Source organism: Canis lupus, chromosome 6 (assembly GCF_003254725.2).
Source record: "Canis lupus dingo isolate Sandy chromosome 6, ASM325472v2, whole genome shotgun sequence".
NCBI lineage: Eukaryota > Metazoa > Chordata > Mammalia > Carnivora > Canidae > Canis > Canis lupus.
The window spans coordinates 58,965,148-58,988,993 of NC_064248.1; the positions used below are offsets into that span (position 1 = coordinate 58,965,148).

The window sequence follows — 23,846 nt, forward strand, 5'->3', positions numbered from 1 at the left end:
GAAACAGTAGCTTTGAATGACATTTTGGATGAGATGGATTAACAGGTATATTCGGAACATTCCATCCTAAAACAGCAGAATACATAGTCTTTTCAAGTGCACATAGAACATTCTCCAGAACCAATCACCTGTTAATCCACAAAACAAGTCTCAACAAGTTCAAAAAGTTCAAAGTCAGACCATGCATTTTTTTCTGACCACAACACTATGAAACTACAAATCAACCACAAGAAAAAAGTCTAGAAAGAACACAAATACATAGAAGTTAAATAACAGACTACTAAATAATGAATGGGTCAAGCATGAAATCGAAAGGGAAATTTAAAAAATACATAGAGATGAATGATAATGAGAACACACAACAGTCCAAAATCCTTGGGATGCAGAAAAAAAATTTTTTTTTTAAAAAGATTTTATTTATTTGAGAGAGAGAGGGAGGGAGAGAGCATAAGCAGGAAGGAGGGGCAGAGGGAGAGGGAAAAGAGACTCCCCACTGAGCAAGAAGCCTGATGCAGGACCTGATCCCAGGACTCTGGGATCATGACCTGAGCCAAAGGCAGACTCCTAACTGACTCAGCCACCCAGGTGCTTCCAAAAGTGGTTTTAAGAGGGAAATTTATAGCAATGCAGGCCTACCTAAAAATCAAAAAACAAACAAACAAAACACTTAAATGAACAACCTAACTTTACACCTAAAGGAACTAAAAAATGAACAACAAAAACCAGTAGAAGAAAGGAAATAATATATAATAAATAATAAAGATTAGAGCAGAAATAAATGAAATAGAAACTAAAAAAAAAACAATAGAACAGATCAATGAAACTAGGAGCTGGTTCTTTGAAAAGATCAATAAAAATGATAAACCTTTAGCTGAACTCACAAAAAACAAGAGAGGACTCACATAAAATCAGAAATGAAATAGCAGAAATAATAAATGACACTTTCTTGAAAAGTTAAAAACAGAATTACTATATGATCCAGTAGTCGCACTATTGGCTGTTTAACCAAAGAATACCAGAATACTGATTCAAAAGGATACACGCACCTCTATGTTTATTGCCGTGTTATTTACAATAGTCAAATTATGGAAGCAACCCAAGTGTCCATCAACAGATGAACGGATAAAGAAGAGGTGGTATATACATAGAATGGAATCTTATTCAGCCATAAAAAGAGTGAAATCTTGCCATTTGCAACAACACGTATGCATCTAGAGAGTATAATGCTAAGTAAAATAAGCCAGAGAATGACAAATAACATATGATTTCATTCGTAAGTGGAATTTAAGAAATAAAACAAATGAGCAAAGGGAAAAAAAAGAGACAAACCAAAAATCAGACTCTTAACTATAGAGAACCAACTAATAGCAGAGGGGAGGGGAGTAGGGATTGGGTGAAATAGGTGAAGAAGATTAAGAGTACCCTTGTCTTGATGAGCACTGAGTAATATATGGAATTGTTCAATCACTATATTGTACACTAATATCATACTGTATGTTTACTCCACTGGAATTAAAATGATAAAAATAGCAAAAATAAACATATCAGTCAAGAAAAACAAGGAAATTCTAAAAGGTTTGTTCAATTTGCATTGACACTACATAATAGGGAACATATTTAAAATGTTAAAAGCTCTCCACTGACAAAAGAACCCAGGAAGTCCCTCTAAGAGAAACATAATTGAAATAATCTTGCTTTCTACAATCTTGCTTACATTTGTGCCATGCATTTTCTATGTCTCTTGTGTTCTAAGGAAACTTAAGCCAGCTGAGAGAGACATATAAAGAAGTGAAGCCAGCAGAGCCTTCCAAGATGGGGAAGACAAAAGAAAGCTGATGAAATGTATTTTCTAAGATCTGACTGTTGAGCAACTGTGGGGTTTCTCAATGCCCTCTTACTGTGTACTGAATATCCAGATTCATGCTCTAGTCTGGTGATTCAGGGTGCAGGAGTTACTTTTACTTTCAATTTCAGTTTTAACACATTAGAAGGTAGAAATTTATAACTTGCTCAGTTTTTTCCAGCTTTTATAAAGGAAGGAATAGAAGGTGGAAGGAACAAGTGAGCAACCAGTGAGCTGCGGAGAGCTAACTGTTCTTGGACCCCTGGTGCTGCAGAGAAGGCAAGTACATCTTCTTTTATTGGCAACACTGTCTTGAGCTCAAGATTTGATTTCTGATTTCAAGTGACAGTGAGGAATGGGCAGGAAGGGCAGGTTGCCTTTTGTCTGGCCCACCAGAGTCTGTGGCTGGCTTTAGTTTTGGGGAAGCTCAGCTTCTCCATTTGAAATGGGAGCTGCTGCAAAGTGATAGCCAAGCACACCAGGTCTCCCTGGGTGTGCTGTTTCTGGAACAATGTCAGCTCAGGGCAGCAGCAACTGGAGTGCAAAGAATTTCATGGGAGCCTCCCTGATTGACTCTTAGCAGGCTCTGTGACAGGCACTTAGAATTCACAGATGAGACTGTGCCCCTCAAGGAGCTGATAGGCAATGATAATCTAAAGAGATAGTTTCTTTCTAGTATTTCTACTAGTCATACTTAAGAAAGCTTCAGATTGAGAGTTACAGAACTCTCCATGCAGGAATAAATTTAGTTCCCACACCGCTGATCTTTATTAGTTAAAAATATCTATTTTTGTCAAGTCCGTCTGTTTCTTTTTCCCTGCCCCTCTCTGGTGTTTGTTGGTTTATTTTTCATAGAAACATCAGAGTCACCTGTACCATTTGTTAAACGTATAGAATCTGGGTTTAACAATTTCACCGGGTGATTCTTAATGTAGTTTAAATTTTGAAAACCAGTCCTGAATAGGATTGAATGGCTGCACTTTGTAAATTTGAAGTTAAAAGCTCTGTGGCTCATTCACAGCTAAGAAACCACCAGCTGTTTTCATAAAGTTGTTCAGTTGTTCCTGTTACGTCTCCTTCAGCTTCCTTTAATCTTACCTACAAAGAAGGGATTTACAGTTCCAGTCACTATAAGGTAGCTGTTTGAGGCTTCTTTTGCTTTGTTTTGTTGTTTGTTTTTATTGAAGTTCAATTTGCCAACATATAGTATAACACCCAGTGCTCAGAGGCTTCTGTTTTACCCTGGTGCTCTTTGCTCCCCACATTGAAGAATCAGACAAAAGGTGGTGGGACAGGAGCAGTGTATTTGAACTTGCTTACCATTCTGACCTGACAAAAAATTTACTTGTAGACCTTGTTTTTTAGCAATCTACAGTTTGCAGTGTTGAAATGCATAGCCCAGGGGCACCTGGGTGGCTCGGTGGTTGAGCATCTGCCTTTGGCTCAGGTTGTGATCCCAGGGTCCTGGGATTGAGTCCCACATCCAGCTCCCTGCAGGGAGCCTGCTTCTCCTTCTGCCTCTGTCTCTGCCTCTTTCTGTGTGTCTCTCATGAATAAATAAATAAAATCTTAAAGATGAAAAAAAAAGAAATCCACAGCCCAATGGACCAAATTGCTCAATGCAATTATTGCAGATTAGTGTCCGTTTATTCAACAAACATACACTGAAATCCTATTTTGTGTTGCATGCTATACTAAGGTAAAAGCTTACAGCATCTAATTTAATTATTGAAATATCCTCCACGTTGGACCTTTAATTTTATTCACATTACCTGTATAATTATCTTTAAAAACTTAGGTTTAGCTAGGTGAGGCTCCTTGTTTAAGGCACCAAAAAGCAATAAATGATAGGGCTGATGTTAGATGCATTTTGAACATGTGACATAAAATTTGGAACTGAGTATTTGAGACATTTGAACATAAGAGCATGTTTACATATTCTGATTATGAAAAATACATATAGACATTGTCAATGGAGGAAAGAAGGTAAAACTGAAAAAGAACAGAGGCCTTTATTTGGGGTCTCAGAATTGTAATTTGGGAGCACAGATTCCGAAGTGGCTAGTGTCCTGCTCGTTGTGGGAAACGCACAAGGTGTTGTTGTTGTTGTTGTTGTTTAAAAATTTATCCATTCATTTATTAGAGAGAGAGAGAGGCAGAGACACAGGCAGAGGGAGAAGCAGGCTCCATGCAGGGAGCCCGACTCGGGACTCAATCCCAAGGTTTCCAGGACCACACCCCAGGCGGAAGGCTTAGCTAAACCACTAAGCCACCAGGGCTGCCCTAGCACAAGGTTTTAATGAGAAAGAAGGAAAGGATAAGTACACGATTTAGATAAAGAAGAGGAGAAAAAACCCACTAATTTGGTGCTGACTAGTTGAGCCACTTCTGATTACCATCTTACTGATGATGTTATTGGTCCTATCAAATAAAATTGCCTCTGGTGTGCATTTAGTCTTCGTATGATCCAAATGCCAGTTGCTCTGTTGAAATTTTATGAGTAATTGCTTGAAAACTATTACCACTCTGGTCTAGTTAAGGAATTCTTTATTTGGAAAAGAAAATGGAACTTCAAAATGGAGTCTCTTTTGTCTAGAAATTTTATACAATCCCACAATATTACAGAAAACCATTTAAATTTAATGCAATAAAAAATATGCCAGGAGACCAAAACTGTATCTTTAATATTTAATTTTGTATAAGAGAATCCCATATACCATTCACCTAGATTTATCTACTGGTGATATTTTGCTAGGTTTGCTTTATCTCTCTAAATATATGTGTATGTCTCCTTATATAATATAAAATGATATTTGCATATTTATTTTTGTTCTCATCCATAAGAGTAATTTGCAGAAAACCTGACCCACCTCAGCTAAGTACTTCAGCCTATATCTCTTAAGATTCAGAGACATTTTCCTGCGTTCGCTGGTTGAAAGAGAGGCTACACCTCATTCCACTTACCACTCCTATTCCCAACACTTGTCAATCTGCAGACAAAAGATGAGTGCATGGGTCACACTAAAGCACTAGAGAACACATTTTGATATGTGATCATGACAAGAAAGCTGCCATAGGTTAACCTACTGATAAAGGAACTGACAGGATAATCAATGTCTTTGAGGAAGAATATTCTGTCCTATATGTGGTTGCAGTGGCATGAAACAGAAAGATAGATTGCCCAGTTGTTGTTTTTTAAAAACTTAAAAATTGTGATAAAAATTTTTTAACATAAAATTTACAATGTTAACCATTTAAAAAATATTCTATTTATTTGAGAGAGAGAGACAGAGAGAGAGAGAGAAAGAGAGAGAGCGCAGAGGGAAAAGGAGAAGCAGACTCCCCACCGAGCAGAAAGCCTGATGTGGGGTTCCATTTCAGGACCCTGAGATCATGTCCTGAGCTGAAGGCAGACACTTAATCAACGGAGCCACCCAGGTGCCCCCCATTTTAACCATTTTTAAGAGTACAGTTCAGTGACACTAAATACATTCACACTGTTGTGCAACTATTACCACTATCCATCTCCAGATATTTTTTTATCATCCCAAAGGGGAACTCAGTACCCTTCAAACAATAACTCCTCATCCCCCCCCAACTTCAGCCCATGGTAAACACTATTCTACTTTGTATCTCTATGCATTTGACTATTTTAGGTACCTTTTATAAGTGAAATCATACAGTACTTGTCTTCCATGTCTGGCTTATTTCACTTAGAATAATGCCTTCAAGGTTCATCACTGTTGTAACATGTATCAGAATTTCATTCTTCCTACAGCTGAAAAATATTCCATTGTATGTTTATGACACATTTTGTTTATTCATCCATCCCCCGATGGGCATTTTCACCTTTTGGCTACTGTGAATACTGCTGCTATGAACACTGATGTACAGATATCTGTTTGGGTTCCTGCTTTTAATACTTTTGATATTCCCTGATATGGAATTGCTGGATAAAATGGTCATTCCATGTTCAAATTTTGGGGGAACACACCATAGTGTTTTCCGCAGTGGTGGACTATTTTACATTCCTACCAGCAATGCACAAGGGTTCCGATTTCTCTACATCCTGGCCAGCACTCGTTGTTTGCTGTCTGTTTTTGTTTTCATTTTTTAAAATATAATAGCCATCCTAGAGGGTATAAAGTTGTACTCACTGTGGCTTTGATTTACATTCCCATAATTATTGGTGATGCTGAGCATCTTTTCATGTATCTATTGGCTATCTTTTTTGGAGAAATGGTTGTTTGTGTCCTTTGTCTGATTTTTGAACTGCATTGTTTTTATTATTGAGTTGTAAAAGTTCTTACAGATTCTAATATATATATTCATCCCTTATCAGATATGTGATATGCAATTTCTTCTCTCACTCTGTGTGTTGCCTTGTTACTCGGTTGAGTAACAAAAAATATTAATTATGAAGTCCTATTTGCCATTTTTTTTTCATATTTTGATCATGCCTTTGGTGTCAGATCCAAAGAAATCACTGTCACGTTCAGTGTTGTGAGGTTTTCTCCTGTGTTTTCTAACAAGAGTGTTTATAGTTTTTCTCTTATGTTTAAGTCTTTGATATTTTGAGTTAAATTTTATATATGGTATTTAAGTAATGGTCCAATTTCATCCTTTTGTATGTGAATATCAAATTTCCCCAGCACCATTTTCTGTAAAGACTATGCTTTCCTCATTAAATGATCTTGATGTGCTTGTCAGGAATCATTTGACCATATATGGGAGGGTTTATTTCTGGTCTCTGTTCTATTCTACTGGTCTATACATATCTTTATGCCAGTACCATGCTGTGACTGAACTAATTTTCTTTACATATCATTTTCCTGATGTACTTTATTGAGTTCTTTGTGTTTTCCTCTAGCTTTTTTAGTACACTTAAGAAAATTACTTTAGTCTTTGCTTAGAACATGCAACGCTTGTGTTTCTTCAGTTATGTTTTCTGCCACATTTGTTTACTTCCTTTGAATGGGCCATATTTTCCTGTTCCTCTGTATGCTTTGTGTTTTTTGTTGTTTCTGCTGAAAATAGGTCATATATAGAAACAGCCACCTTTTCCATTTTTTTGGAAATACTGGTTCTATGCCAAGGATGTCTTTTGCTAATTAGTTGGGTCTTAGTCTTGATCCTTAGGATTAAGCTAAGGAGAAATCTTAAAGTTGTTTCAGATCTTTTCTGAGCATGCATTTTCCCTGAGCTTGTACATGGCTTTTTCAGTTTTCCCATATACATGTTGCTTTTAAATGTCTTAATTTCCCTCAGAATCTCTCTTTGGAGACTTCAATGGTCTCTTGTTTGTCCCCACCTTGAAAAGGGAAAAAATTCTGTTTCTCCTCTCAACACCCTGTTCTCAACACTTTACTTCTGGTCACCTCAGGTATGGGCAATTTGTCACAGTAAGCAATCCTGACAGGAACAGTCTGAAGTTAGTGTGTGCCCCACAGGTTAAGGGCTCGGTCCCACAAGACTGGCACCACTTCACGTCCAGAGTGCCACCCATACTTCTGACTTGCTATGTTTGTCATCTCTATCCCAGTCAGTAATTTGCTAGAATCACTTACAGAACCCAGGAAAAATACTCTAGATTACTCACTGGATTGCAAAAACTCACTAGATTACTGGTTTATAGAAAGAAAGAAAGAAAGAAAGAAAGAAAGAAAGAAAGAAAGAAAAGAAGAAAAGAAGGAAAAGAAAGAAAGAAAGAAAGAAAGAAAGAAGAAAGAAAGAAAAGAAAGAAAAGGAAAAGAAAGAAAGAAAGAAAAGAAAGAAGAAAGAAAGAAAGAAAGAAAGAAAGAAAGAAAGAAAGAAAGAAAGAAAGAAAGAAAAAAGATAGACCCCGAATAGTAAGATAAAAGAGTTGTGTAGGGCTAAGTATCAAGTATCTAAGGTCTGAGTCACAGGGCTTGGTATATTATAGGTTCAGTGCGTAGTAAAATTCCTTGAATTTTATTATCACTATTGAAGCAAAACCTGGAGAATAATAATAAAGTATCAAGAAAAGCATGTGGTGGGATACCTGGGTGGCTCAGTGGCTGAGGGTCTGCCTTTGGCTCAGGGCATGATCCTGGGGTCCGGGATCGAGTCCCACATCAGGCTCCTTGTGGGGAGCCTACTTCTCCCTCTGCCTATGTCTTTGCCTCTCTCTGTGGGTCTCTCATGAATAAATAAAATCTTTTAAAAAGAAAAGAAAAGCAGGTAGAGCTTCCATACTCTTCCTGGGCACACCACCCTCTGAGCACCTGCACATGTTTGTCAACCTGGAAGCTCTTTAAACTCCCTCAGTTAAGGTTCTTAATGGAGTTTTCATTAAAAAGGCATTATTGAATAAATCATTGGGCATTCAGCCCTTCTCCCCTTCCCAGAGGTTGGGAGATGAGGTTGAAAGTTCCAACTCTCTAATCACAGGGTTGGTTCCCTTGGCAATCAGCCTTCATTCTGTGGTTATCCAGGGTATCTTATAATCACCTCAGTCACATAAACATAAGTGTGGTTGAAAGGTGCTTGTTATGTATCACAAAAGACACTTCTTTCACCGTCTTCACTCTGGAACTATTTTGGGAACCAAGGACAAAAGAACAAATAGTATAACAGAAGATACTTCCATTACTTTCATCACTTGGAAGCTGTGTGTCAGGAGCAGGGACAAAGACCAAATACATGCTTCTTATTATAAATCACGATATGACGTGCTCATACTATTTTGCCAGAGGGGTCTGCAGGTCAGACTCCCTGCAGCTTTCCCTGGCAATGCTCATTGCTTCTCCCTGTTCAAGATCCAAATTAGATGAAACAAAGACCAGTCCTTCAGGCAGCTCAGAACACAGAACATTATGAACACCAACTGCTCTGCTCCATTCAGTCTAAAGGAGGGAAGTGGGAACTGAACTATTGCCTAAGATGGCCTGGGTTTTTTCTTGTTGTTGTTGTTGCTTCTTGCTTTTTGTTTTTATTTATTTGAGAGAGAGAGAGAGAGAGAGAGAGAGAGAACCAGCAGGGGGTGAGTGGTGGGGGTGGTGAGAGGGAGAAGCAGACTCCCCACTGAGCAGGGAGCCTGATGCAGGGCTCGATCCTAGAACCCTGTAATCATGACCTGAGTTGAAGGCAAGACACTTAACTGACTGAGCCACCCAGGTGCCCCTAAGATAGTCTGTTTTGTCTTCACTGGTAATCTTAATACATTCCCAGCCCCTGCCCCTGCCCCTGTCTGAGATCCATGTGAGATGAGACAGAGACCTGAAGAGGTATCCCTCAGACGCTGTGAACAGGGTCTGCTCTGTTCCCTCTGGGTCAAGAGAGAAAACTGGGAACTAGGTTGCCACCTCCAACAGACCAAAACTATACCACACTGGGAAATATGTGGACAAGGACAAGCAAAAATACCATAGAATTTTCTACCATTTTTAATATGGCTTTTTCTTGATTGTGTGTTTGCTAGGTTGCTTTAGACATTTGACTGTTTTTACAGAACTACTGTGAGATTATTCTAGCCAATATTTTGGTTATTTTTGAAATCTCTGAAGAAATAAGAGCTTAGAGCTTCCTAGCTTGCCATTTTGCTCAGCTGTCTAGGTTTAATCCTGACTCCATGTCTTACTCAGATTTTGTGAGACTCATTTATCTTATTTGCAATGTGGGTACAATAATTTCTAACTTGTAGGTTCTCATTAAGTGTGAGGCTGGGTATGTAAAGCATGTGTCACAGGGCTTGGTATGTTGTAGGCCCTCCGTGTGTAGTAACAATTGCTTGAATTTTATTATCACTATTGAAGCAAAACTTGGGAGAATAATAATAACCTATGTTTCATCACTAATATCATCAGAGATTTAGGGAAATAACAGAGGAAGCCCTCTGCAGTCTGCTAATTCTAGGTTACACTTTGTCCCATAGAAAGCACAGAAGTTTCCCATAGTCCTAATTTTTTAAAAAATAAATTCATTTTTTATTGGTGTTCAATTTGTCAACATACAGAATAACACCCAGTGCTCATCCCGTCAAGTGCCCACCTCAGTGCCCGCCACCCAGTCACCCCCACCCCTTGCCCACCTCCCCTTCTACCACCCCTAGTTCGTTTCCCAGAGTTAGGAGTCTTTCATGTTCTGTCTCCCTTTCTGATATTTTCCACTTATTTTTTCTCCTTTCCCTTTATTCCCTTTCACTATTTTTTATATTCCCCAAATGAATGAGACCATATAATGTTTGTCCTTCTCCAATTACCTAGTCCTAAATTGATGGATGCTTTGGATAACTCTAAGTCAGAGAATGACTTTGTAATCTTATTTCTACAAGGAGCTTTCCTAGGTTGGCAGGTTGTCATGGCATCTGGACCCAATATGACGGCCCCCATTTGTCTGGTGGAAAACTACAATATGCAGCTGTCAGTGAACCCAACAGCTATACAGATTCTTGAAAAGATTTCTCAACCAGTAGTGGTGGTGGCTATTGTAGGACTGTATCGTACAGGCAAATCCTATTTGATGAATCGTCTTGGAGGACAGAACCGAGGTAAGTGTTGTATTCAGTCTGGGGCCAACCAGTTACCACTAGCTTTATCTCAGATCTTTATTTTTCTTCCCTGGTCACATGAAAGGAGAACCAAACACCTCTCAAAAAAAAAATTAACCTTCCAATTCTAATTCTCAGTACTAAACTACTCTTATTTTAATATATTATCATACTATTTTACTATTGTTAAGGAAAATCTCTCCTACTAATTCTCAGGATCCTACCTTCTTTAACCTGATCAAGTACTGGGCTCTTATAAATGTATCTCCCTCCTCTCTCAAAACACATTTGCTTTTTTATGGGATATCCTCATCAACATATAAAGATTTTTGAAAGTCTACTGAGATACTTACCTGGCAGGGGAGATACCATGATCACGAAAGTCTACTGAGGAGGGATAGAAGCAGAAAAATATTCACCTTCAGCCCAGAATATTCACCTAACATAGCCTTCATAGTTTCTTTTCTTTTTTTTTTTTAGCCTTCATAGTTTCTATAAAGATCAAATATGTGCTGGCTGCTATATTCTTAAAGGGTCTCCTCACTGCCTGTGTATTTCACCAATAGTTAATATCGAGCTGAATGGGAAGCACCAGAGAAATCTTGTGAAAGTAGTTTTATGAGTAGAAATTTAAAGAAACATTTATGACCTAATATTCCCTGCATGTCCCCTCCCCTTTGAGCCTTAAGCATATAACCACCAGCTTCATACAGCAAAAGTGCTGCTGTCAATGGGTTTTGTCCCTGTGCTACTTTAATAAACTTACTAAGTTGCATTGTGAAATATCTCAAGAATTCTTCCTTGACAGTTGTGCTAAAGCACCTCAGAACATCTATCATCTTAAAAATCTTTCCTGAACTTCACATACCATTGTAGCTAAAAAGTCTCCTTTCTTATTATTTTTTTTTTATTGCTTTGACAAAAAATGTGATCTCAATTTCCTTTTTCCACGTTTTCTTTTCCCATGTCTCTCTTTACCCCATTGTTCTCCGGCTTTGTGCCTCACCATTCTTTCAAAATGTCATGGTTTTCAATAATCTCCATATTTTTTCTGATTCATGAATGTCTCTTTGCCTTTATCTTGAACACTTACCTGGCATAATTGATTTCCTCCTTAAAACAGATGACACAGAAAGTAGGACACATTTGAGGAAATTGAGAAAGAACCATCTTGTATGCTGGGGTACTTACATTCCAGAAAGTTTGACTTTGTAACCCTTTGGCTGCTTTGATGCTCTCCTGTCACTATATGTTGCCTTCATCCCTCCCCTTGCAGGTTTCCCTCTGGGATCTACAGTGCAGTCTAAAACCAAGGGCATCTGGATGTGGTGTGTGCCTCACCCCACCAAGCCAAACCACACCCTGGTCCTTCTGGATACTGAGGGCCTGGGTGATGTGGAAAAGGTAAGTTAAACAGTCACAGATAAGTTCTCTTTATTCTGGATTTGTTCCTTACATCTTCATGATATTTTGTAATTTAACTGCTGTGATCTATTTGCAAAATCTAGAAATTCAGCTATAGTAATGAAGCCTGCTGGTTTGTTTGACTCTCACTTTTAGATAAGAGATGGTATATTAGATAAAATATTTTATTTCTTAATGGTGAGTGAATTATTTGATTAATTTTTTAAAAAATTATTTATTTATTTGAGAAAGAGAGAGTACAAGACCACAAGTGGGGGGAGGGGCAGAGGAAGAGGGAGAGAGAGAATCTCAAGTAGACTCACTTCTGAGTGCAGAGCATAATGCAGGGCTTGTTCTCATGACCTTGAGATCACAATCTGAGCCCAAACCAAGAGTTAGACACTCAAATGACTGCTCCACCCAGGCACCTGCAAACATGGGCTTTTATAGAACGAGCACATTCAGAGGTATCTCAAAGCCTTCCAGAATGCCCTTTGGATAGTTGATGAACTTCACCAAAGGAAATGTAAACCCAACTCTTAACTCCAAAGCTCAAATACACAGTTCATCTGGAAGATAAATCAGAAGTATTTCCTCTCCTGGGATGGAGTTGATGTTTCTCCTCTTTCCTACCAACACACCCTTATTCTGAATAGTATGCAGTGCAAACTACAGTGTGCTGCCCAAATCACCTTATACACTTGAAGGACAAATTTTCCCACCTAGTGGGAGTGCTGATGGAAGACAGCCCTCAAGTGCCACTTCTTTTAATTGGTTCTTTTAATTAGAAAGGCTTCCAGAGCAGCCTTTCAGTGATTTATCAGCACCCTTGTCCCAACTCAGGCTAAGTCAAGAGAACCATCCCAGCCACAGAGCTCCCATGGACCTAACAGAAGTTAGTGTTTGCACTGCAGTGCAACTTCTTCCTATTTCCCAACTTGCTTTTTTCCCATAGTTTCTTAAATCTGACTGCATCTGTGTGGTCTTCTCAACTGGACTGAAGATACTCTGAGGGCAGGACCTTTACTGAAATCACAATCACGAAAAATGTCTTTGTAATTGTCAAAGCTGAAATCTATCTATGTCTGTCTTCAAACTTATTTCTTTGCATGGCAAGTATATTCACTGAAATAATAAATGAAAGGCTGAGAGAAGTGTCTGAATGAATTTCTAAATGCCTAAAATTCTTGCTCTAATGTGCTTTCTAGGGTGACCTTAAGAATGACTCATGGATCTTTGCCCTGGCTGTGCTTCTGTGCAGCACCTTTGTCTACAACAGCTTGGGTACCATCAACCACCAGGCACTGGAGCAGCTTCAGTATCCTCCCAGGGACCAAATCACCATGTTTCATTGAATTTATGGGAATAGATGTCAAGTTAGTTTCCCCTTCCCTGTCACTTAGCTGCCTTTGGTGGAGGAGAGGAGACCCAGGGCAAAAGAAAGTGTTCATAATAATTTTTTGTTAGAGAAATGTGGGGATTGTGGGTAGGAGCTTCGTTTTCCTTAACTGAGCCCTAGTTATGTGACAGAGCTCACAGAACTAATCAGGGCAAAGTCCTCCCCCAAAAGGGATGAAATTGAGGACTCTGCAGAATTTGTGAGTTTCTTTCCAGACTTTATCTGGGCTGTACGGGATTTCACACTGGAGCTGAGGTTAAATGATCATCCTATCACAGAAGATGAGTATCTGGAGAATGCTTTGAAGCTGATTTCAGGTATCAGAGTATGGCCTGGGCAGTGGATGATCCAACAGCGGGTGGAAGCTACTAAACACAGTCCATTATCCTTGGGATTGCATTTATATTCGAGACTAGATTGAAGTCTGTAGAAATGATGACATGAAGGTGGGTTGAAAAGCTCTAGGGACTGGAGTTTAAGTTCACTTAAGAAATGCAGAGCCTAGGGGGTGCCTGGGTGGCTCAGCGGTTGAGCATCTGCCTCCAGCTCAGGGAGTGATCCCGGAACTCCAGGATCAAGTCCCACATAGATCAAGTCCCACATTGGGCTCTCTACGGGAGCCTGCTTCTCCCTCTGCCTGTGTCTCTGCCTTCTCTCTATGTCTCTCATGAATAAATAAATAAAATCTTAAAAAAAAATGCAGAGCCTAGGCTAGGGTAAAATTATTCAAAACCAATTTGTTTTTTAAACATAGGCTAATTTAGCTACCGGGTTACAATTGTGTGCTTAAACTTTCCAAAGACCAGACACATGTTCCTTATTTTGGCTTCTGTTTTTCTGTGTTGAAGAAAACACCTGACCAGATACTTGTAAGGCATGAAATTACAAGGAAAATCAATATATTACTATATATATATATACACACAATATATTTTAATAAATTTATTTTGCACATATATTAATTTTCTCAAAGAAGGATATAATTTCCTTATGCCTGACATAAGGAATATGTCCTTATATATTATGGGTATATATATATATATCTCACATACATGTTATATATATATAACATACAAATGACTGTGTACTTTAAATAAACCTGAATTTATGCTTTTTTAATATTTATGATAATTATCAGAACATTCATTTTATTTTCTATACCATAGTTTTCTCTCAATTCCCCCATATTTATCCTTACTATAATTTTGAAATAATAAATTATTTTAATTTATATTACATTTCTAATGTACATTTCAAATGGTGTATATCTCATTAAACCTTGAGAAAAAGATCAATTCTGATTTATTCATTCTTGCTTTCATTTTTTTTAAAGATTTTTTTTTTTTTTTTTAATTTGAAAGAGAGAGAGAACACAAGCAGCAAGGAGGCATAGAGGGAGAAGCAGACTCTCTGCTGAGCAGGGAGCCCGATGCGGGGCTTGATCCCAGGACCCTGGGATCATGACCTGAGCTAAAAGCAGATGCCTAAGTGACTGAGCCAGCCAGGAGCCTGCTTTCATTTTTCTACTTATACATTTAGTGAGAAACTAGCAGAAGATCAGTGCTGTTAAATCAAGGACAGTCCTTTACCTCCAGAGCTGTAGAGTAGTGGTGACATCCTAAAATTACATTTTAGTTACATTTACTTTTCTGAGGTTTTTGCGAAGTAAAATAGCTAACATTGTACAAGTTATTTTTGGCATCATGCAGTTTTCCTTAAGTGACCAGAGTTATATGCTTAGTACTGTTGTTCCTAATATGACTCCATTATCTCTTGACCGTGGCGCTCCTTGGTCCCATAGCTCACTTTCTACATGAGACCAAAAAGTTCCATTTGACCTTTCATTCTTTTAGCCACTCATTTAGCAAACATCTAATGGACAGCTATACCACCATTTTCAGGTCTGGAGTTACTAGCCATAGGATCTTTTACCTGAATCACATGTCTCCCCAAATTTCTCTCCAGAGTGCTACCATTGGCATGAGTTTGCTTCATAAGGAGTATTGAATGTTTATGTTAAAGGTGTTATAAGCATAGAAGACAGGAAAGAATACAAATCTCTGTCATAAAAACCTTTAGCTTCCTTGCTTCAATACTATTCCTACAGTAATCTGTTGTTCTTATCCCTCAGGCAAAAATTCCAGAATCCAAGCATCCAATAAACCGAGAGAGTGCATCAGGCATTTCTTTCCAAAACGGAAGTGTTTTGTCTTTGACCGACCAACAAATGACACAAAACTTCTAGCCAATATTGAGAATATACCTGAAAATGAACTGGATCCCAATTTCCGGACACAATCAAACAATTTTTGTTCTTACATCTTCACCCACGCAAGGATCAAGACTCTCAGAGAGGGACTTATGGTCACTGGGAATCGTGAGTCTCCTTTTCCCATTTTGGTGGGGCCTAATATATGTCAAGTATATTATATAATGTATTTTTCAGCATTTTTGCTTTATTCTGTATGGAATTCTATGTATATACACATTCATACTCCACGAAGAGATGTATATATTTTATAATTATCTCACTTTGGGGGGGTTTATAAATCCCCCTCCAAAACCATACACTTTGTCACTGATATCTGTGGCATCTACTTATCTGAAAAAGATCCTCTACTGATAAAAAAAAAAAATCACTAACTGGGTATACAAACAGAATATACTGCCGTTTTTTCCCCCTCAAGCAAAGTCCTATCTGATAAGTGTTATTTGCAAAACAAATAGATAAAAAAAATAAAAATAAAGAAAACCATTTTGGGAGTTTAGAGCAGTCCAAAAATAAATACTAGCCCATGAATCAGTTAAAATCCATTGGGAGCTTCAAAAATGAGAACAGATATAATCTGATTTATCTTGCTTCATCTGTCTACCTATATAATCTATTTTGCTTTTAATTTTTTTTAATGGGAAATTATCTTTTCCAGATAACCTTTAATATATTAGATAAAGGTACATTTAAAATTTTTTCAGCCATCTGTCCTGGAGAACCATAAAAATTAAGAGTCAATAGGAAAACAAATGTGAAGATAGAGGAGGCAGGGTGGTGTGTGGTGTGTGGTGGGGGGTGGGGTAGAGGAGTGTGGGTAGGGGGACGGGTGTGTATGTGTGTGCATGTGACTTCAGAAATGTAGTCTCAGAATCTGGTATCCTATGGATAAATTTGGTATTTGTCCCTTTAATATCCTGGCTCATTTAGGGCTGAGGACTCTGGTGGTGACCTATGTGGATACCATCAATACTGGAGCAGTTCCTTGTTTGGAGAATGCAGTGACAACTCTAGCCCAGCTTGAGAATTCTGAGGCTGTGCAGAAAGCAGCCAGCCACTATAGTGAGCAGATGGCCCAGCGACTGAAGCTCCCCACAGACACGCTCCAGGAGCTGCTGGGTGTGCATGCAGACTGTGAGAGGGAAGCCATTGCAGTGTTCATGGAGCATTCGTTCAAAGATGAAAATCAGACATTCCAGAAGACTCTTGTGGTAATTTGTCTTAGAGTTTACTCTTCAAGACCCTTTGCTTTAAAGAATGAAGCCTAGAAGTAGCTTTATTGATCCCATGGCTCATCTCTTACTCAAGGATAAAGAAATCTGGATTCTCATGAGAAAAAGAGATTCAAAGGACTACATTTCCATCTTTTTTTCTCCCCCTCCCAAACCTGAGGCACTTTACCTAGAAATCTCTCTGATCTCTGAAGCAAAATCAATATAGATATCCTCTTGATGTTTTAATACTTCTATGAATTCTAAGCCTGCCCAGAACACCCCCAAATCATTTCTGACTATGGATGCTTTTTGGGAACACATTCCCACTGTCAAGTGGGAATCAAAGAAAATAAAATTTTCATTGTCAAGAAAATCAAATTTTCTCTTATCAGACCCTCATTCTAGGCCATTTTTAACTTACATTGCTCTTTGTTGTATCACTGTATCATTGAAGATAAAATCACTGAATGCTACAGTTGCATTCAGTGAACCATAGGTAATACAGCTCCAACATTTCAGGAGAACCAGGGAAGTTAAGAAACTTTCCTGTAGTCTTGCAGAGTATTCAAGGTTATGAGTAAATCAAGTCTTGTGATGCCTGTTTTATTCCATGTCCTTCTCCAACAGAATGCTTTTCTCATGAGGACCACAGTTAGACCAATCCTTCTACCAGATTATTTATTTATGATAGTCACACACACACACACACACACACACACACACACACACACACACAGGCAGAGACACAGGCAGAGGGAGAAGCAGGCTCCATGCACCGGGAGCCCGACGTGGGACTCGATCCCGGGTCTCGAGGATTGCGCCCTGGGCCAAAGGCAGGCGCTAAACCGCTGCGCCACCCAGGGATCCCTACCAGATTCTTTTGAATCTTATTCTTTCTGTTCCTTTCTTGTGGTGATATCCCAATAAATATATTTTTCCCTTGTAGGAACTAATAAAGGATAAGAAGGAGCATTTCTTGCAGCAGAATGAAGAGGCATCAGTTAAATACTGCCAGTCTATCCTCGATCAGATTTCAAAGCCCCTAATGGAAAGTATTTCAGCAGGAACTTTCTCTGCTCCTGGAGGGCACAAACTCTACAGGCAAGCAAAGGAAAGTATTGAATGGGACTATTCACAAGTACCCAGGAAAGGAGTGAAGGTGAGTAACAGGGGAGCATGGGGAGCCTACAGAATAGCATCAAAGGGGTCTTCAGATAATCTGAGAGCAATGCACCAGTTGTGGATGATAAGACGCACACACATGGGGATATCATGACAGCTTTAGCTTTTAAGATCCACTATTTGCTATTTACTCCTGAGGAGAGTGAAAATGCCTATTCCCAAAAAGAGTATGGATTTCTGAAATCCACAAGAGACAGAAGAGAAACTACTCATTTCATCCAACAACACAACATTGAATATACCGAGTGCTGACAACTTACAAGTTAAATAAGAAGCCTTGTACTTAAGTATGATCAAAAGTAAGAGATGAAGTCAGATACACAGATAATTATATACAAAGCTATAGCACATATGAACCTGTGAATATGGGCTCCATATGATGCAGTATTATGCAACCATTAAAAGGATGAGATCATGCCATATAAGACAACACAGATGGACCTAAAGGATATTATACTAAGTGAAATAAGTCAGACTGAGAAAGACAAATACCATATCACTTCACTCATAAGTGAAATCTTAAAAAAACACCCACAAGTGAATAAACAAAAAGCAGAATCAAACCTAGATATACAGAGCAAATTGATGGTTGCCAGAGAAGAGGGGCTGGGGGCTGGGCAAAATAAATGAAGGGGAGTGGGAGATACAGGCTTCCAGTTATGGAGTAAGTCATGAGAATGAAAGGCACAGCATGAGGAATACAATCAACAATACTGTGATAGTGATGTAAGGAGACGGTAGCTACACTTGTGAATAGAGCATAAAGTATAAACTTAAAGAATCACTATGTTGTATGCCCCCAACGTAATATAACATTGTGCATCAATATACTCAAATTTAAAAAGTATAATAATAAAGAAATAAATAAAAGAAAATGGGCTACATAGATTATGGTAACAGACATAATAATAATTAAATAATAATGCAACTAATATATAGTAGACTGCCATTTCCTATAGGCATGATGTAAAGCTGTTTTCCTAGACTCTTAAGCTTAATCCTTCAAACAACATTAAGAAATGTCTCTATTTAGGGGATCCCTGGGTGGCGCAGCGGTTTAGCGCCTGCCTTTGGCCCAGGGCGCGATCCTGGAGACCCGGGATCGAATCCCACGTCAGGCTCCCGGTGCATGGAGCCTGCTTCTCCCTCTGCCTGTGTCTCTGCCTCTCTCTCTCTCTCTCTGTGACTATCATAAATAAAAAAAAAATAAAAAAAAAAAAGAAATGTCTCTATTTATTGTCAACATTATATAGATCTGAACTGAGAGGCACAGATAGGTTAAAATAACTTGCCTAAAGTTAAAGAGAGCAAATAACAGAGAAGAACAATAGCACAAATTAGGGGCAACATTTCCCATGGAGAAGATTGTGGATTTATAGAACTGAACATAGTTCTGACTGGCTAGAACCTTGGGTGGGTAGAAGGAAGCAGCACTGAGGGGAGAGCCTGGAGGGGTAGACAGGAAGCAGGAGATATGGAGACCCTCTAGTCACACTAAAGAGCTTGGATACCTTGTAGGGAGCCACTGTAGAATTTTAAGCATGAAGCAAAACTTACATGGATATACTTGTTTTTGTAGCACTAACCTTCATAGTGGAAATCTAAGTTGTTTGTTCTTTCTTGATTCCTCAGGCAAATGAGGTCCTCCAGGGCTTTCTGCTGTCACAGGCTTCAATAGAGGAATCTATCTGGCAGGCAGATAAAGCCCTCTCTGATGGGGAGAAGGCCATAGCAGGTATGGGGCTAGGTGTGGCTCACAATGGGTTGGATAGGTCCCTCTGTCAGGTGTGAGGGCAAAACCTTCCTGAGACAAGGAGCATCATTGTCTCCTTCTGTGGAACAACTGTACTAAATTGGAAAAACAACAAGAGGAGTTGTGATTGTATGTCAGCCAGACAGGCCTTTCCCATAATATTCTGAAATGTGCTCCCAATGGTGTGGACACAAGGAATTTAGAGATTTTCCACATTCCCTTCCAATTTGGTTTTGTCTCTGAGCTCTGGAGGGTTGGGATCAATTCTCATTTAATTTTCTTCCCTCTGAACTTTTCCTTGGGGCAGCTGAGCGGGCCTGTAAGGAGGCAGCTGAGAGGGAACAAAACCTGCTAAAACAGAAACTACTAGAACAGGAACAGCAGATAGAGGCACAACAGAGGAGTCTCCAGGAAAACATAGCTCAACTGGAAAAGAAGCTGGAGAGGGAGAGAGAAAACATAATAAAAGAACAGAATATGATGTTGGAGCATAAGCTGAAGGTAAGTTTGGCCATGACCTTGGTAGTGCTTGATGGTCCTTCTCCTGATACCTCAGGAAAGGATGGGTGACGGTTACAGTGAGCTCATAGAAGGAAGCACCATTGTACGTGCCTGTAATTTATTAAAACCCTGAATCTTTTGAATAATAATTCTAATTCTCCTCCTCCTTCTTTTTCTTCTTCCTCTTCCCTTCTCCTTCCTCTCCTTTTCCTCTTCCTTTTCTTGCCCCTCCCTGCCCCTTTTCTAAAGAAGCCTTTGAATTCCACTCTATATGTAGACTCTAGAGTGTTCAGGATGAGTATGGCACCTCTAAGCCCTTGGAGAATATAAATACCATTTGAGTTGCTATTTTGGGGATTTTATTTTATTTTTTTAAAAATATTTCATTTATTCATTATAGACATAGAGAAAGAGAGGGGCAGAGACACAGGCAGAGGGAGAAGCAGGCTCCATGCAGGGAGCCCAACGTGGGACTCGATCCCGGGACTCCAGCATCACACCCTGGGCCAAAGGCAGGCGCTAAACTGCTGAGCCACCCAGGGATCCCTATTTTGGGGATTTTAAAATGATCTCATGAGGCTTGATTAAACAGATATCCCAACCATATGTATTTAATATGAGCAGCAACTGGTTTGCTTTACCAAGATCATTGACAATTATCAGAAACCCTGCTGCTACCCAAACACCCTGAAGTTGATCTGTGCTGACATAAAACTATAAGAAATGTAGAGACTCAAAAACACAAGGAAGTGACAGTTCCTAAACGTGCTATCTTGTTTCCAGGTGTGGGTAGTTTACTCAGGTTATCAAATGGCATAGGAAGGAATTCCCTCATTGTCCATCAAGATAGGTTTATAACAGATTTCTGGAAGAGCTTATAAGTTCCCATCATTTCTACTATTTGGGTGACTGTACCAACCTAAGTGGGATTGAGTGTGATCAGACCAAAGCTATTTCCCAACTGGCTTTCATTTTTTAAATTTTTTATTTTCACTGAAAAGTGTTACATTTGTCCTCATGTCAGGCTTAGCATTCTAGAAAAACCTTAACGGTGTGTGAATATTAGTAAGGCTTTATTTATTTTTTTTGGCTTTATTTTTTTTTTTAAGATTTTTAAATTATTTATGACAGACACAGAGAAAGAGAGGCAAAGACACAGGTAGAGGGAGAAGCAGGCTCCATGCAGGGAGCCCAAGGTGGGACTCGATCCCAGGTTTCCAGGTCTCCAGGATCACACCCTGGGCTGAAGGTGGTGCTAAACTGCTGGGCCACCAGGGCTGCCCTTAGTAAGGCTTTAAACTATGCTTCCTTCAGTGTTTAGGTCCAAGCCAAGCGATATGCCTCACTGCCAAATTCTCCTTTCTAGATGGAGTAAGAAAGAACAATTTTAAGAGTAAAACAAAGACAGCTTGACCAAGTTTTTATATATGAAGTACAATTCTTGAAAACAATGATAATTTAAAAAGTTTTATTTCTCACTTTTTCTTTAGGTCCAACGAGATCTGCTCAATGAAGGATTTAGAAAGAAATCTGAAGAGATGAATGAGGAAATAAGGCAGTTGAAATATAGGATTGAAACTACTGAAAATAGTCCCTCATTTTTACAAGTCTTGGAGAGATTTGGTAGTGAGATTGTTTCAATATTTACTTCTCCTGGTAGAATTATTGGTAATATTATAAAAGGTGTGAGCTCACTATTTAAAAAGAATTAACTCTTCTTTTAAAGAAATTTAAAAATGTAGATATATATACTCTGGCCTATTTTTGGCGTGTATGCTTTTCACTTTTATTCAACAAAGTTTTAAATATAAAAAGTGTCTACAAAAGGATATCAATGCTTGGCCCACATTAGATAGAATAAATGTATGTACACTTTGATATAGCATGTTGTTAAGGAAACATACATGTGCAAAATTGTAAATATATATAAAATCCACTGAGGTATCACTTTAAATGACAAAAGATTGCTTAATTATATTACTTAAATATCTAGCTATATAAATTGGTAATATAAATTGAACATGTGCCTACACTGGAATACTATGTAGCCAGGAAATAAACTGACAGTGGAGCTCTATTTGTACAAACACAGAAAAATCTTGAGTAAAGAAATAAAGTATAAAGCAGTATGTAAAATGTGTTCACTGTAAATGAATTATTATGTGTGATCATACCTATGTACACTAGGATATCTCTGGAAAATTTGTTAGAAACTAGTATCATTGGTTCCTCCTGAGAACTGAATAGCATCAGGGATGGAAGGAACACAGGCCTTCATCATATACTCTTATCTTTTGACTTTCATAAAGAAATCTTGAATTGCCATTTTATAAATAAATAACAGAAAATATAGAGTATAATACTAATATATAATGATATTCATAAAAGGAATGTGAAATTGGCTATGTGATGATAAAATCACTATTTCTAGAAACGACATCAGCGTGCTAAATTAGGGGTCTAAGACTAAGATCAGAGTACTAGGGATGCATAACATTTACATCTTAATCTTGTTCTCATTTTGGCCTTGTTTGTTTTTTAAAATTTTATTTATTCATGAGAGACACACAGAGAGAGCCAGAGATGTAGGCAGAGGGAGAAGCAGGCTCTGTGCAAGGAGCTTGATGTGGGACTTGATCCCGGGGTCCTGGGATCCAAACCGAGCCAAAGGTAGATGCTCAACCATTGAGCCACCCAGGTGCCCCTGGCTTTGGTTTTTAATATCTTACATTTACTTCAAAATTAAGGTATAAACTTTCATGTTACCCTTTTAAATCTCTGCTAGAGTAGCTTCTACTTCCTATATTTGAGTTACACCTTCCTTTCAAGGTGTTAGAAGCAGATTACCAAACATTAAGAATATGCACTGGTGAGAGGGACCCCATCATTTCTTAAAGTGCTGCAGTGGCCTCTTTGCTGTAGGCAAGAGCAGAAGGGACAATGTGCCATTGATAGTATTAGAGATGATATGATAAACCCTGATGCATGGAGGCCAGGTGTTGGCACTTAAACATCAGAAACTAAGTACATAAATAGTAACAAGCATCATGGTTTGTCCTAGCTCAGGTCTATAACAAATTACCAGAGGCAGGGTGGTGGCTTAGACAACAAATGTTTATTTATCACAGTTCTGGAGGCTGTAGGTTGAGTATCAGTAGGCCAACATTGTTGGGTTCTTAGTAAGGGCCCTCTTCCTGCTTTTAGATGGCTCCCTTTATGCTGTGTCCTCACATGATGGAAGAGGAGAGAGTGCTCCCATGACTCTTTGTTTAGAAGGGCACTAATCAGATTTCAGGAGAGCCCCACCCTTATTACCCAATTGCCTCCCAAAAGCTCCACTTCAAATGTTCACACTGGGACATTGGGGCTTAGGATTTCATCAAATGAATTTGGGGAGAACACAAACATTCAATCCATAACATGGTTGGAGTGACAGCCAGGTGGGGATGATCAGAGAAAATTTTGAAGAAAGTGACTAGAACAGGACATCTACAGAGTCGAAATGTATGGGGAGATAATAATCAAATGGAATCAAGGATGTTTAACAGAAGGCTGAGAGGTAGCAATGTCACTATCCCTAGCCTTGATCTGAACCAATTTCAGACCACAAACCTAACCTGCCCTCCAGTGGAGGGCAGACTTCCAAGGTGAAAAATCAGGCAACTCTAGGATAGGGATGGATGATTGTGGCTTTCCCATTTCTCCTTCTGGAGTATTTCTGGCCATTCGCTTGGTACCTATGTCTGGGGAAATAGAAATGCTTAAACATTTT

General features: G+C 38.8%; 1 protein-coding gene across 1 annotated transcript; it reads left to right on the forward strand.

The window, feature by feature from the left end:
* Positions 1 to 1,908: 1,908 nt before the first annotated feature.
* LOC112640914 (guanylate-binding protein 6) lies at positions 1,909 to 22,210 on the forward strand. The gene is made up of 11 exons (XM_025417733.3): positions 1,909 to 2,122; positions 10,137 to 10,352; positions 11,629 to 11,756; positions 12,965 to 13,074; positions 13,276 to 13,472; positions 15,287 to 15,532; positions 16,355 to 16,635; positions 17,585 to 17,797; positions 19,453 to 19,555; positions 19,881 to 20,074; positions 21,565 to 22,210. Exons 2-11 carry the CDS (start codon positions 10,163 to 10,165, stop codon positions 21,784 to 21,786), a joined length of 1,884 nt encoding a protein of 627 aa, XP_025273518.3. The 5' UTR covers positions 1,909 to 2,122; positions 10,137 to 10,162; the 3' UTR covers positions 21,787 to 22,210.
* Positions 22,211 to 23,846: the final 1,636 nt, after the last annotated feature.

What these genes read in the sequence shown, in the direction of transcription:
- LOC112640914 (XM_025417733.3), top strand. Translation starts at nt 10,163, where the DNA reads ATGGCATCTGGACCCAATATGACGGCCCCCATTTGTCTGGTGGAAAAC. An exon ending in CAGGCACTGGAGCAGCTTCA is followed by an intron (nt 13,075 to 13,275) that starts GTATCCTCCCAG and finishes ACTGAGCCCTAG; the next exon opens with TTATGTGACAGAGCTCACAG. An exon ending in ACTTATGGTCACTGGGAATC is followed by an intron (nt 15,533 to 16,354) that starts GTGAGTCTCCTT and finishes TGGCTCATTTAG; the next exon opens with GGCTGAGGACTCTGGTGGTG.